This window comes from Microtus ochrogaster, linkage group LG5 (genome assembly GCF_000317375.1).
Source record: "Microtus ochrogaster isolate Prairie Vole_2 linkage group LG5, MicOch1.0, whole genome shotgun sequence".
In the NCBI taxonomy this organism is placed as follows: Eukaryota; Metazoa; Chordata; class Mammalia; order Rodentia; family Cricetidae; genus Microtus; species Microtus ochrogaster.
In genome coordinates, this window is record NC_022031.1 from 57,590,145 (window position 1) to 57,606,122 (window position 15,978).

At 41.7% G+C, this 15,978-nt stretch overlaps 1 protein-coding gene across 2 annotated transcripts in view; it reads right to left on the minus strand.

Moving 5' to 3' along the window:
* The window catches only part of Tox (thymocyte selection associated high mobility group box), a 288,085-nt gene that overhangs the window by 134,683 nt on the left and 137,424 nt on the right, over positions 1–15,978 (minus strand). For both annotated transcript variants that reach the window (XM_005362289.2, XM_026786798.1), the window contains one exon: positions 836–901. In XM_005362289.2, coding sequence (XP_005362346.1) covers positions 836–901 — 66 coding nt within the window. The remainder of the gene's footprint in view (positions 1–835; positions 902–15,978) is intronic.

Sequence of the window (15,978 nt, forward strand, 5' to 3'; positions counted from 1 at the left end):
AACGTGATTTTTACTACTGAAGAAAAAAAATAGATTCATGTCCACGCGATGCTCCTGTGAACTCTCTTCTCTCTCATTTATTCGCTTATTTATTTTTGCTTATAGTGTTCTGATATTCTGTGCTATCCTGGCACCCTAGGGCAGTTATAATTTTGCTTTAACTGCCCTCTCCGGATTAGAGGGCCCGGTTTTAAGTATCTAAAAATAAACAGCCAAGCATTTACTTTTATAAATGTAACCATTTACATTCACGTTCCACTTTCGCTGTCACTTCTCATGATTAAATACCTTGTCAACCTTTCCCAGGGAAATGGACACAAAGGTGCCCTTGAAAGATTTCAATCATGCTTGTGCTCAGGGACCTAAAAGCCACTCTCCCCCCAGCCCGCCCGAAAGTCCTAAAAGCAGCCATAATACCTCCGTGATGAACAATAGGCACACTTGAAGAAGGTCCCACACAGTTGATAATTGAAGCTATTGGTGGCGTGTGTAGCTTTCAATGATAAACTCATCCACCGGCAGCAACACAAATAACTTGCACCTGTAGCAACTTTATTTCCTAAAGGTAACACAACTGTTTGGGAAAGCTCACGCTGGCAAAACAGCTGCTCGCCATTCTGGAGGGGAAGCAAGGTAGCATCCTTCAACAAATGCCAAAGCTGGTGTTTTATCAGCTCCATCTCATTAACTGGAAACAAGGCTTAAATGCTTTGTTTATAAATTATGATTATTCCTGATTGCGGCAGTTACTGATAGTGCTACTCATTTGCAATGCAACTCTTTGAATTTGTTTAATTACAATTTGAAACAAGGCAGAGAAGATTAATTAACCCACCTGGCTGGCTGGCACATAGTCCTGGCTCGGCTCTGTCATGCTCATATACATGTTCTCACCGTCAAACTGCGAATGAAATAATAGTAAACATTGAGCAATCTTGACTGTGTGTGTGTGTTTGTGTGTATGTGTGTGTGTGTGTTTCTTTCTCCGCCCCCCACCTCCCCACCATCAAACTGGAAAACAGTAGCCACTAAAAAAAAAAAAAAAAACATGGCTGAGAATATGAAAAATCTGTCATAGTAAGTGGGCCACATCTTTCCTTTGATGTTTCTGTTGTCATCTTTCCTGACCCTGTGTGTCAGTGATTTGGAGTAATTAGTGCTCTAGTAATTACAGCAAGCAAGCAAGAAATGAATGGTTCCCTTTCATCTGCAATCTGTTTTAAAACAAAATGGCTCATTTTGCATGCCGTGTATACATACTGCAGTTGGGCTGTAATGAAGTATTAAATGAACGGCATGCTTTCCGAAAGAAAAAAAATGGAAAATACAAGGAGGCACAGCTCTGTGCATTCTGAGTTCAGCTCTCGGGAAAGAAAAACTGCAGAGTTTCATAATGGACTAAAACTGGCTTCAGTCTAACAGCCTTTTGATTAGAAAAGCATTTTAAATTTATAGTAGCATTCAAAGAAAGCATGTGCCACCATAACCGCAGCGAAGAACGGAGTATAAGAATAACAAAGAAAACCAATAATAACATACAGGTACCATGATCAAATTTCTTTTCCTGAAATTTTTCAAATACATAGAACAAATACAAACAGACCAGTGCATACAAATTGACCCTTATATTTGCAAGTTAGGAACAAGAGAGGAGGAGGAGGGTATTCACAGGGCAGCCCTGGTGCAAAACTATCACACAAGCCATAGCATGGACAGCGGCATGCACAGGGCCCTTGGTGACGCTGGCTTTGAACCGCTCCATTCAATCTGTGTCTATCTTGAGTCACTTGGCAAATGAGGCAAGTACTCCTCTTCAGTTAAAGTATGGTTTTTCTTAAGATAATCATCAAATGGGCCAGTATCACCAGCTTCAAAGCTAGGTGTAGATATGTGCTCAGTGACAGGCTTCTCAGACAGAGGAACTTGCAAATGTGAGAATCCACTTGTCAAAATGAAATGATCATTGATAGAAATACAAGTTAATGGTAACATGGAACTTTTTACATACCACCAAACTGATAGAGGAACAGAAAGCCATGAGTCAGAGACATGCTAATCTATCACCTATGGGTTTCTAGCCCTCTAAGAATGCTATACAAGTCCCCACAGATGCATCAGAGCCTCTGCTATACTCAGTAATAGAGAATCAGTGGTAAAAGCCCCCCCTAATGACACTGGAACACTCATCAGGTTCACCTCAAATACTGAAAGGATTTCTTCGTGTACCACCGTATAAACACATCTCGTATCGTGCACATCACCTGTCTCAAGGTCACAGAATCCTTTTTCGAATGACACGGTTGTTTGTGCAATCCAGAGTTAGCACAAGCAGAGAGAAGAGCTATGCCACTCAGCTGCTCTGCCAACGGAGTCTTGAGTCCTAGCAACTTACCAAAGGATGACGCTCCATCGGTCAGGTGAGCTCCCCTACCACCAATCACCCAACCATCCAACAACTCAAATCCTGACAAAGAGTTCGGTGGGGGAATTCTCCAGCGTGGCCTGCTCTGGGTCCTCTGGTTTGTTTGCAAATGTTTTCAAAGTTAAGATGCCAAAGAACCACTTAAAACGTGGACAGTTTTTTGACTCTGACAAACTAAACGGAACAGAAGTAGCGAAGTGAATCAGACGCTCAGCGGCCCATGCATATTTGAGAATGTGTTACTTTCTATCTCATCTTCTCAAACTCATTTTCTAAATCTGGCAGCAGCCTCCAGCCAGCTAAAGCTTTGAAGTTTTGGTTTTAGTCTATCCAAAGTGTGGGCTAATTGAATGTGTTCATGTTACTGTTCTGGATGGTGTTCCCTCCAAATGTACCAATGTGAAACGCTTTGGAGCCAAGGCTGAAATAGCATTTCACAATAAAATGTATGCAGTTATCAACATTGTCAGTTTTTTAGTATATACCATCTCCCTTCTACCTGCACACATGTCCGCTGCTATGCATTAACTAATTTAATCTTCTGACTACCAAGAGTTAGGTATTATTATTAGTACTTGAATATTGTAAAGGAGCATAGAAAAGGACAGAGCAGTTAGAACAGATGCTGAGCTATGGAGCTCCTGCAAGGCATGTCTGGGATTAAGTCAAGGCTGACTGGCACATGCCCTCACCCACCGGAGCACGTCAACATATTCTGAGTCAGAACGGTGAGCTAGCTACCAGTTCTGAAGATAGCACTACTGCAGACTGGTGGCACTTCAGGCTGCGTAGTCCAAATCTGAAAGTTGTAAGGCCAAATTGCTTTTAAATACAAGACGTTTTAAGTGCCACCATGATGTTTCAAGTACAAACTCCATGCATTTTTCTACAGTCAAAATAATGCAGGCATACTAAAAACAGTATATGAAGTTGCATTTTGATTATGGATATATAGATAAATAAAATGTGTCTTGTGTACATTTAGGTCACCTCTCTCACATAGACACACAGACATGCAGGCACACAGACACACATATACACACAGTCTAAAATTTGAAAAAATAGGAAATTTGGAACACCTGTCATCTCAAGATTTCAGATAAGGGCTATTTAACCTGTATCTCTACAATTTTGAGACACTGCCCAGAATTTCCGTGGTCTAACAAGGTGCTTTTTTTTTAATGCCCCAAAAGACTGTTTGGTGTTAAGCTTGTTGGAATGTCATTGCATCCTCAAAAGACTATGGAGGTTTTGGTGGTTAATTGTGTTAGTTAAACTGACTGGGTGTTGGGGTGCCCAAGGATCTGGTAAAATGTTTTTTGGCTGTGTCTCTGAGAGTACTTATGGATAATGACATTTGAATAGGCGACCTGAGCAAAGCACACCACTCCCAATGCACATGTGCCATATCCAACCTCCTGAAGGCCTGACTTCTCCAGTCTGGTGCTAAAATGTCACACCGCTGTTTTCCCACCTTCACAATCAACAGAAACACTGGCTTTTCTAAAGTCTCAACCTGTTGATAGCTCTCTCAGACTCTGGCTTGCTAATTGTAGGTTTTGCAGTTACTCAGCCTCTAACTCTATGGGTCAGTTCCTTATAACCCTCCCACTTACACACAGACAGACAGACAGACAGACACACACACACAGAAACACACACAATCATCTATCTATCTATCTATCTATCTATCTATCTATCTATCTATCTATCTATCATCTACCTATCTATCCATTTATCTATCATTCATCAATCTCTATGTCTGTTTGTCTATCTATTTAGATAACATCTTTTAACGGTTTTATTTCTCCAGATAACAGTTAACACAGGTAGCTCTTTTATTACTACCATACTATCTAGAACTCTTTCAGATCATATGTTCTGTGGGCACACTGTAACAGCACATCTATTGTCCCAGTACTCGGGAGCAACAAGATCTCCTGTTTGAGGTTTAAGACCAGCCTGGCCTATACAGAAAGACCTTGTTTTATGGGAGGAGCGGGGAAGAAGAGGTAGAGTGGGGAAGCTAAAGAGTGAAGAGCACATGCAGTATTTCCAGAGAGCGGAGCACACAGAAACACTCAGTTCTTAGGGGCACTTTACTTGCTTTCTAGAGACCAGGGCCTAGTTTGCTAGGAGAGTTTTGCTGTTTTGCTCAGACAGATCCTGGGTCTCTTTCCCACCATGCTTCTTACCTCCTGTGCCTTCCCATCACCCATAAAGTTACTCCCCTTCCCTTCTACATTTGGAAGTATTTCCTAGGGTCCACTACTTCCATTAGTCAGGGCCAGCCATGCTCAGCCTATGGGCTCCCCTGAGTAGGTCTGGGTTTCTGGGCCCGTGTCATGGTTAGGGATGAGTTATACTACATAGTGGGTGACCTGAACACACTCCTGTTACTCTTTGGGACCCCATAACATAGAATCAGCATTACATCACAGATGTTTATTATCTAATTAACAAAACTCAGATCATACTTGTGTCATTAAACAAATTATCTTCCCAAAGAAAGTGATAGCAACTTTAGGAGAGGAGGAGAGGAAGAAGATTCAGTTTCCAGACAAGGTTTTGATGGAGTCTTGCTTGTTTGTTCTTGAGTAGAATCTAGGGCTTAGACATGATGTGGACACTCTACCACTGAGCTACATCTGTAGCCCTCATGAGTGCTTTGAGGGTGAAGCATTCAAGTTTGCAGTGGATTACAACTGGCTGAAGGACTGGGGAGATAGCTCGGTCAGTTCAGTGCTTTCCGTGCTAGCGTGAGGAACCGAGTTCAGTCCACAGTGCCCACACAAATGCCTAGTGTGGTGGCATGAACTTCGAGTCCCTGCCACCCGTGGAGGTGGAAGCAGGCAGATCCCTGTCTAGTCTAACTGGTAAACCCCAACTCTCAGAGAAAGACTGGGTCTAAGCAGTAAAGTGGATGACATCTGAGGAAGGACACATAAAAATGATCTCCGGCCTCCACAGGCACACACATGTGTATCTACACATACGAAAATAGGCATGTGTATGTGTGTGTGTGTGTGCACATACCCATGCACAACTGATGGATTTATAATCGGAACCCTTAAGAGGAAAAGAAGAAAAAGTACAGAAATGGTAAGCACACCATCATTCAAATGCTGTCTCCAGTTCCTTAATATTCTGATTTGTAAGACTGTACTTAATATAAGAAACATAGGTTGGCTGGGAACCAAGAGCCCGACCCTGTATAAGCAGGCTCCCTCCATATGAGTTGTAAAACAAAAATCTGTACATGTCCAAAGAGGCCTCCTCCATCTTCTTGTGGTTGAAGGCTTGCAATTGGACCCTGGCTGAAAGGGGAGAGGGCAAGGGTATCCCAACCAGATCTTCCCCCCCTCAGGCTGACTTTTCATAGCTCACCGCACCCTGTCCCGGAGCTGCTGCCAGGGGCTCAGCAGGCTTCACACTACTCCAGCCATCTTAAAAGGCATCCCATGTTGTGGGCTTAAGGCCAGTTGTCATTTGAAGTAGAATTATAACTCAGAGAGTCCTAGAATTTGGGGTTTGGAAAGCTCCCTGAAGACATTTATCTGAATTTCTCACATCACGATGGAAGGAATAGATGCTTTGTTAGTCACATGGACCATCTGGGAATAGAACCAAGGTCTGGATTCTGAGCAGAAAAGCTTTCCACTATGATATACTGCTTTATTTTCTATTACCCATAAAAGGTGGGAATTGGATTGGACCGCTACAGATGTTCCACAGCATGCAATGGAGTTATGCCCTGATAAAATCATTGTCAAGTGAGTGAAAAAATACAGGGACTACACCTAACCTACTAAACATACCAGCTTAGCAACAGAACGCTCTGCAGAGTGTTGATTGCGCCTGCCTGTGATTGCCTGGCTGACTGGGAGCTGGAAATTGCTGTCGCTGCCCAGTATCACCGCGAGAATTGAATTGCATGTTGCAAGCCCAAGAAAAACTACAATATTCAAAATTAGGACTAGGGGGCTGGGGATGCTGTTTAGTAACAGAGAACTTGCTTAGCATACACAAAGCCCTGGTTTTTAGCCCTGGCACCATTAGCTAAACAAATACTATGATTGTGGTGTCTACTGAGTTCATATCGCTTCTTCATTCTCATAAGGCAAAGAAAAAGCGTTGAGTTGAGCCGTCGTTAGTCAGGGGCTGTCTTACGCGTAATGTGGACTTGTGGATCTGCAGATCTGGAGGCACAGCGGGGACATTATTACACTCTAATGGCCTCAAGTCCCTCTACATGGATCACATATTAGATAACCATTATTAGATTATTAGTAATTACCGCAATAAAGTTGTTTCATTAAACATAACTAACTGTATTTGCCCCTGCCTTATGTTTATCACAGTCAGCATTCTTGGAAATCAACTGGATTTAGGCATTAAAACTTTTCACAATGTATATGACTTTTAATTTCCATGCTTTCTCAATTTAAAACCGGCAGCAAAGTTTGAAGGAATAAATAGACCGACTTCTTTAAATCTAAATGTAAATGGCATCAACTCAAGATTAGCTTTTCTGACCAAGCGCTTTTATATTCTTTATTGTGCTTTCATTTCAAAGCACCAGGGGATGCAATCACATAAAAAGTCATTTATAATCTTCTACAACAGTTTTGGGAAATTGTTTTTAGAGGATATTAACCAAGCCTATAATCCCAAAGAGCCTTTCAAACTAGGTAGTCATTATTTCGTCTGTTTAAAAACAGCAAACAGGATCTAGTCCTGTGTGAAGTTAGTCAGTGATGAGCACCAGTGGGCAATGGAAGGCAGACTCTCCGAACAGGAACATGAGAGAGCCGAGCAAGAACATGAGCCTGGAACATGGCATATTTTCTTACGGCAACCAAAAGGAAAATGAGAATACTGCTGGTAAAGGAGGGGGGACAGGGGAGGAAGGGACACACACACACACGGGGGGACCCCAAAGAATTCATGCAAAGGTGCTACACTCTGTCTATGAGCGAAAATCCACACATTTCTACTTGCTTTCTGTAGGAACAAAACAAACTAACAATGGAAATGTGTATAATACTGACAGGACTTAAAATGCTATTTCTTAGGAAATCCATTATATTAATCATAAGAAGGAGGCATAATTTTCAAAGTAAAATTTCTATTTCTGTATTATTTGGTCCAACATTGAAAGCTGTATTCCTTTCTTTATTTATTGTAATGAAAGAAATAACTTTGGGCAGCAAGTCCAAGCCTATTGCTTTTTTGTCTGGATGCAAGCAGAGCTAGGGATTCCAGTGAGCTATAACATGGTAGGAGAGCTGGTACAAGAACTGAACTGGAAAGGGGGCCGCTGCCACCCCCAGCTCCTGTGACTTGAACTGGAGTGGTTAAGAATCCACAGCGTGGCATCGAGTAGGGGAGAAAGAATACTCTATCACCGCTTTTCACCTGCCTTCTGCTCTGAAGGCACATGCGAACCTCCTTGCTTTTCTGTCTGAGAAAAGCATTTTACCTAGGGAAAACATTTACCTAGGGATGCATGGATAATGCCAAAACCTGAGATTGTCATTATCAGGCATTTCTCTAGAGCATGTCTTGTAGTACGTACATCATGTCAGTGGTGTGAGTCTCATGGAGAAGCCTCTAAATTTCAGGGGGCATGGTTATCATGCAATGACCCTGCCTCTGAGTGGGGGCCAGAGGAAGCTGACCCTGCCTCAGCATCCACAGGCCTGGATGCAGGGTTATTAGAAAAGGGAGGAAGAGGCCCCTTGTGTTTCCTGTGTCTTGCTGGAAATGGATCTCATACCCAACAACTAGTGAGCCAGGGATGCTTGGGAGTATATGCTGTGTGGTTTGTCCCCTTTTACTCCTCCCAGATTACCTTCTATCCCATCAGTTGGGATGCCCAGGGCTTTCATTGCCACTGTTAACCTGAGAGCTTGCATTCACCACAGGGTGGGCTAAAGCAACTTCAAATGGCACTAGTGGCTAAGTGACTGGTCTGCAGGGCTAATCTCACCCAGTGTTTATTCTGTTGCCATGTTATTATGGGTAAGAGTGATTGGTTCTCCCTTACATTCGTATGCAAAGACAGAAACCACCTTGGAAGTCCATAGGAAGAACACATGAGCACGAGATTACCTGCACATGAACAAAATTCCTCCATTTAACAGCAAAAGTTCAAGTTTCTAGAAGAAGAAGCATCATCTATCCCAAACCTTCAAAACCAAGTGATCCATTATTCATTGTGTCAGAAAGGAAAGAATGTGTGGAAAGCCGAACTACCTAGCTATTTTGCCGAGTTTAATGAAAAGTCATTCAATTCAATCAAAACACTCATGATACGCTTACACATCCTTGTAAAATACGCACCTAAAAACTGTCCGTGGCAGCTAATAAGGAGCAAATGTTCCCAACACCACGCAGTGGCCTCATCCCATTAGGAAATACCTACGTAATTCTGAAATTCTATAAAGCTTGGACCTGTAAAACTAAGCTGCTCTGAGCGAGCCCAGAGCCAAATCCTTGCTTCAGAATGTTCCCTGGCCTTTTCTTGTGTTAGGCCGATTGCTTCTGAATCTATGAAAGGAACATTTGAGGAGCTCATCAAACTTGCTGACAGCATTTAACTAAGCTAACTTCAGTTATCACCAAGTTTACCCTAGAACCTAAGTTCTACTTAGTGAGGAACGAGACACGTGAAGGCAATCAGCACGGGGTGCTGGCTCCTGCCTGGTCAGTTTCCCTCTTAAGCAAAAGACAGTTCCATCATCTGACAAATAGCAATTGAATCATTTGGAGATGAAAAGTAATTCTAAAGAGCATCTATGGAGGTTCATGGTTATGAGCCAGAGAGTTTCATCTCTCTGTAGGAAGGACTCGGACAAACAGCCTTTGCATTGAGTTGACAAACACATTACAGGAACGGACTCAACTATTTCCATCTGCCAGCAGCGTGGGTGTGGGACTGCATGTTGGTGCACCCAGGGAGAGTCTGGCCAACGAGAAATGCAGGGGGCTCCACAGTGACACATTTTGGCCACTCTTTTTCTTTCTAGAGACTGAGTTTGGTATTGCTTTAGAGTCTGGAGTTCCTCTATTCTAAGCGAAAACATGATGATATTTTAAAGATTGCAGGAGAAAAACCCTCCAAGTCCCTGGGTTCCGGGCGGCTCGGTTCACCCCTTAAGGACCACATACGTCTGCTTGAGAGATAGTAAGTCAGGGAAAGGGGTGAAATTGTGTGGTTTCCTTTAACATCTTCAAATATCATGTGGTTCCATACATTGTTGTCATTTCCTTGGATGAGCTCATGACCTTGTGATCTAATGGGACTTGCTTTGATTATATCCACAATTGAACGGAGACAGAATTTGTGTCTGTGTGTGTGCGCCTCTGCTTAAGTTTTATATATCAGGTTTCCTTTCCCCAGGGACTGTTCCATACAAGTGTTTTGAACTAAGGTCTGAAGGTCCCCTATGGTCCCCTCCTTGCAGAAGATCTAACTATTCCACAGATTCATTCACTCATCCTCCCACTCATTTTACATTTTTGGGACTATGTCCTAAATATTTTAGCCTCCCCTTTGCAGAACCTGATACTTTGTCAGGGTCACACTGTCCCAGATGTTGGAACTCCTGTGTGAGGCACTGTGTGTTCTTCACCCGAAGCCTTGTTCACTCTATAGTGAGGGGCAGCTGGCTGCCTGTGTCTTATTTCTGGAACAGCATCTTTCATGGAAAAATTGAGACTGGAAGATAATCCTACTTGATGCTAACACTCAAACCTAAGATGACCATGGCAACTCATCAAAATTAAGTGATAATCCATGCACTTCTAGATAGCACTGTGATAATGACCTGTCGTTTCTCCACCAGATGCTCGTTTAGCACACCCAATTTCCAAACAGCATTTATGCATGGTTACTGATCTTCTGGGGCCATGGAGCAAAGGTACCCAGATCGCATATCAGTTTTCTGATTTTTATGAGATGAACTTTCGCCAAGAACTCTATGGTTGAAATATTTTGGAAGGGAGCTCATTTTGTAGAAGCTTAGACAGCCGTTACAATCTTTGTGGTACAGAGTTGAGCAGGTTTCAAGTTTCTTCATCCTGGCATTAGCCTGAGATCAGATGATGACCACGATGCTCCAGGTCAAACTGTTTGTGTGATTTCACACTCAACATGAAGTTGAAAGGCAACACTTTATTAAGTCCATGACAGACATGCTCATGACAAGTTGACAGGACCGGCAGACCAATGGTGCTTCCTTCTTTCCCTTTCCCACGTGACTCAAGGGTAATTTCGGGATCTTGTCCATGTGGAGGCATGGCATAACAGGACAGATACGCAGAGAGATGTCATTTTGGAGATGTCTGAAACCAAAGACCCAGATGGGAGTCTGGGCCTGGTGTTTCCTATCAGATTGGCATTGGAATGGAGAGCGAAAATTCTAATTTCCTTCTGCGATTTTCTCAGATTCAAATGAGATGTGCAAATGTATTTACGAATTGTGAAGTTATAAACCCACATGAGCTGGGTTCTGTTGTGGTAACCATGGGACTTCCCCACAGGCCAACTTGTTTAACGGTTTCCATTAGTGACAGGAAACATTAATAAGAGGAAAGCGGTAGAAACAATCAACTCAGCTTGCCTAAATTTGTCTGTACTATATCGTCAATACAGAAAATTATATGTAGACTTAAGCTTATTGCCATATATACAAATTCAGTCCAACATTAAATGATAGTGGAAAAGTAAGGGAAGAAAAAATAAATTCATAATTAAGTCCTGAGATCAATAACAACACAGAGATCATCCCAGGTCTGCATGTGTGGTAAGATGTGTGCTAAACATGTTATTCAAACTTGCACATACTTATTTCCTATGTACACAAAATATTTTTCTCTTGTAAGTTTTCAATAAGCTAATATTTAACTAATTTCTAACCATGCTTGTGGAAAGCTTTTGAGGTGCACTGCTAAAAAACTGCAAAAGTCTGGAAGGACAAAGCCCTGTGCAACTCTTCTCTTGTAAACAGAAAATATTACTCTTCTATAGCAAAATACATCATGTCTCAGCCACAGAGCTAATTTATCCATCAAACTAATTTATTTTCATTGAAAACTAAGACACCAAGTAGTTTGTCCCTAAAGTACAGGAGTATGTGCCTCGGTGTGGTTGTGCAATATGGGGGCATAGATTTCTATATATTTTATTTTTCATAGCTTAATAGTTTGGGGCATGAAATAACCCACAAGCTAACAGTTCCTGTATTCCATTGAACTCAGTGACCATTTGCCGTTCCAGGTCGACAATTACATGACCTAGCTGGACTCCAAGGCATTTCAGTGGTCAGTGGCCCCTCTTCAATGGCCACTCTTCTCTTGCTACAGTAGAAGAAACGACATCACCTCTAACCGTCTCTGTTCTATTATTCACCTCTGCAAGAAGAGATGCGTTATTAATATCTCCAGCACATCTCATACTTGCTGTGAGAGATTTTGACATAATATATTTTTATAGTCATTAAGTAAATTAATATTAATGTTAGATTAAGTGGTTTCCAGACTTTTTGCTAGAAATGCCTTCTGAGCAGCTCTGGGCCGCATGCACATATTTTAAATATATCTAATGAGACTTGTCTCCAAGAAATCCTTCTATGTTACTTGAGACATTAAACTTGAACAAATACGTTAAACACACTGAAGTAAGAACAGGATGGAAGTTAAACAGTAGAGCAGATTAAATGATCAAAATGAATTTTTATTCTCAAAAGCAGAACAATGTTGCCCTTTCTTCAGAGCTCATCCATGTTTCCTCCAAAACTCACCGGATGGTGTCTAGTTCTCATTTCACATAATCTAGGGGCAAAGCTCTCTGGACACAGGGCAGGGAATAGGCTCCCAGTGGTTATTTAAAACCCGTATCTTATAATATCGGCTGCATGTCATTTCCAGGCGATGACCCCACACGTGTGAAGGTCCATCTGCATTCATGCTTCCCGAAGCCAGCGCGTTTCTCACAACACATACTTCACAACCTTGAAGCGCTCTGTAAACTGTGGTTTTTAAACAGTGCGTTTCACACGGTTAGACTGTTGATGGAAAAGAGTTTATGGACATGTGTTTACAGAAGTGCCCATGAGGCTCCAGGCCTTTGCTTTTTTTTCTCAGTAACTTCTCTTTATATTTTCTGCATTAGCAGCCACTGTACACGGTGTTCAGTCAGATAGTTTTTGGGGGTTAGACTTACTAAATATATGATGTAAAAGATAACACTATTTAAAGAGTGATTAGTATTTTCTTCCCTTTTTAATTTAAAATCTTGTTTTGATTATTATTTTAGTTGCTTACTCATAGATTTATCAATGCTTATTAAAAATATTATGATGGGCATACAATGCAACTCATACCTTCCAATGGATAATTCTACTCTGCTCTGAGGCGGGCATTTGACATTTGGTAATATCTAGAGGTATTTTTGATTGCTGAATGTGGGTATTTTTTACAATTAGGAGACTGGGGTTTGGGGTTCTCTGTATTCTTCAGTGCACAAGACAGACTGCCAAGAATGGTCTAGCCTCATGCAGACAGTGTTGTTGCTGCTGTGAAAGCAAGGTCTATGTTGAGCAGCTTGTGGGTTGTGTCATTTTGATGACAAACCTACAAGAAAGACGGAATGAACCGTGAAATGGCTCATGCGAAGAACAAGTGTGGCCGCTTACATTCTAGATGAGACAATATGTCATTTTGAAAAGTCATGTAGACACGGTCCTAACAAAATAGTATAACCACAGAACTCTCACCTGGCGTGCAGCTGTCTCAAGTTGTTGGGGGATGGTACCCAAAATAATGGTACAGTCTTGAGGGTCTTACATATATATAGTCCATCATTTCAAGATGGACAGACACTGTGCACATTTTGCAGTTAGAGATACTCTGAGTAAATAGGGAATATGAAAACAAGTTCTTCATTTATAAGTTACTTGGCCTTTTTCCTTTGCAGCTCTTAATATTCTTTCCTGTATATGAACCCTAAGTGCTCTTCGGGCTAAGGAGGGAGGGAGACTTGATTGGGGGAGGGAGAGGGAAATGGGAGGCGGTGGCGGGGAAGAGACAAAAATCTTTAATAAATAAATAAATTTAAAAAAAGAAAAACCAAAAATAAATAAATAAATAAATGCATACCAACATTTATTGAATGTTTGATATGTGATGATCTGTAAACTAAAAAAAAAAAAGAAAACAAGTTCTTCAAATGATACACAGTGTGGTCACTTGTCATGGTTAAAACCTAAGAGCTCTAGGAAAAACTGGCGATCTGTCAATTAGCAGTCTATTTATAATCTTTCCTGTACAAATCTAATCACTTGTTTGCAAGATGCTGCATCTTCATTAAAGTCATTAGTATTCCAAGTAGATGGTTGTACCGATTTTCTAAACAGAACTGGAATGCCACTGCCGTTTCCAGCAGCTCTTACAAGTGGATATTCCCCCAAGCTATAATCTGTTTCAAATGCGCAATCATGCCAACAGGTATATGAGAAAGTAGGCAATACCACTAATCCTGGCATGCAGGTACACCAAGGCCACAGTGAGACAGGACTTCTCTTTAGTTAGCATAGCTACTACCAAAAGAAAAAAAATTATAAGCGCTAAGATGTGGAGGAAAAATATATTCATTTTATATGTAATAAAAAGAGAACACAGCATTTGTCAGAACGGATATTAGTTCAGCCTTTATAGAAAACAGTATGCAGGTTGTTCAAAGTACCAAAGCTAGAACGAGTTTGTGCCCCAAAAATCCCATTCCTGGGCATAGGGAGAAAGGAAACGAAGCCCCGAAGAGACAGTTGCTCTGTCTGCTTATTGCAACAGATGCATAATAGCCAAACCATCCAGCAGCTTAGGACTGAATGAAGAAAATGTGGCCCACTATGGAATATTACCTAGTCACAAAAAGGATGAAACCCCATCATGAGTGACAACACGGATGGACTGGAGATAGGTAGCACACAAAAGATAAGTATCTCTTGATCTCACTCACACGTAAAGTCTAAGAAAACTGGTTTTAGAACGGCACGATGAGAATCGAAGTCTGGAGAGAGGCCAGAGGAACGGAAGAGACAGATCAACTAAAGGGCCAGAAGCTATGGTTGGGAGAAAGGAGCTTCTGACATGCGGACCTATAGCACTGTGACTTAGCACCATAGCATTCTGTGTGTTTTTAATGAGCTATAAAAGGACCTTTAAATGTTTTCACTATGGAAAAATGATAAATGTTTTAGGAAATAGCTGTGTTTACCCAGATATGATGTAATGTTTGGGCGTATAGAAACATCATATGGCAGCCCATAAGTTTATCAGTTAAATATATTGAAAATGGGCAATGCCTTACAGCAAACAAAGCCAGTTAAATCCAAGCCATACTATCCAGGAATTTTCAGATGGTCTTATTATATATAACATCTCTGTTGTGCACATAAAAATATATGTAAATTTTGTGTGTAATAAACAGTACTGAGGGTGGAGATTCCATTTTAAAGAAAAAAAAGCCTCTCCTAGTTTTCTACAGAAGTAGAATCTAAATCAAGGTGTCCCCTAGGAGAGCAGGTTCAGGGCGTGTTCTTTAGGCAGCACGTCTGTCTCTGCAGCCGTAATTAAACTTGTAGGTGACATTACCATTACGGTTACAGACTTGTTCTGTTCATGTGGCTGCGTGGGTAGAGGAGAATCTCAGCAGTAAGTACCCATGGCTAACGAGGGAGCCTTTAGATGACCTCTGGCAAATAGAGGAGGTGCGGGTCCCTCCCTTTGCAGACAGCCAGAAGTGAGGATGGGGGCCCATGGTCACACTGGTCTGAGCAGAGGACAAGGTCCACCAGGTAGGAGTATTCAGAGAAACAATGACACCAAGAATTCTGGGAAGGGCTGATCCAAGTTCTCTTCACTATCTTAACCTCTCAGGCACTCTCTAGGCTTCTGGGGCAATCTTTCGAATGGGTTAGACAGTTTTCCTTAAAAAGACTATGAATTTGCTGGCCGAGTACGCTGGTGATCTCAGAGGACATAAATAACTTAATGTTCATAAGGGTTTGAGCATTCTTAAGTGAAATATCTTATGTATATTTCACTTTTAAAATAGCTTTAAAAGCTTATCAATTATTTGTGTATGGTGTCAGTGCACTATATACAGCAAGGACTGAGGATTCCCATGCCTTGCTCTGCCTGCACCCATCCTGTGAACGGCACCTTCCCCAGGAGTAGCCATCAGCCTACTGACCTGCTGCCACGCTAAGCCCACAGTTCCAACACTGGGCCCCAGCGGGTGGTGCATAGCCTATGGGTTCTGAGCAATGGAGAACAACACGTGTTTGCCCTTGTGGTGTTGTCTAGGAAAAAGCTCTGACTGGGATTTTCGGCGTAAATAGTTTTCTTTTCTTTTCTTTCCTTTTCTTTTCTTTTCTTTTTTCTTTTTTTTTTTCTTTTTTTCGAGACAGGGTTTCTCTGTGGTTTTGGAGCCTGTCCTGGAACTAGCTCTTGTAGACCAGGCTGGTCTCGAACTCACAGAGATCCGCCTG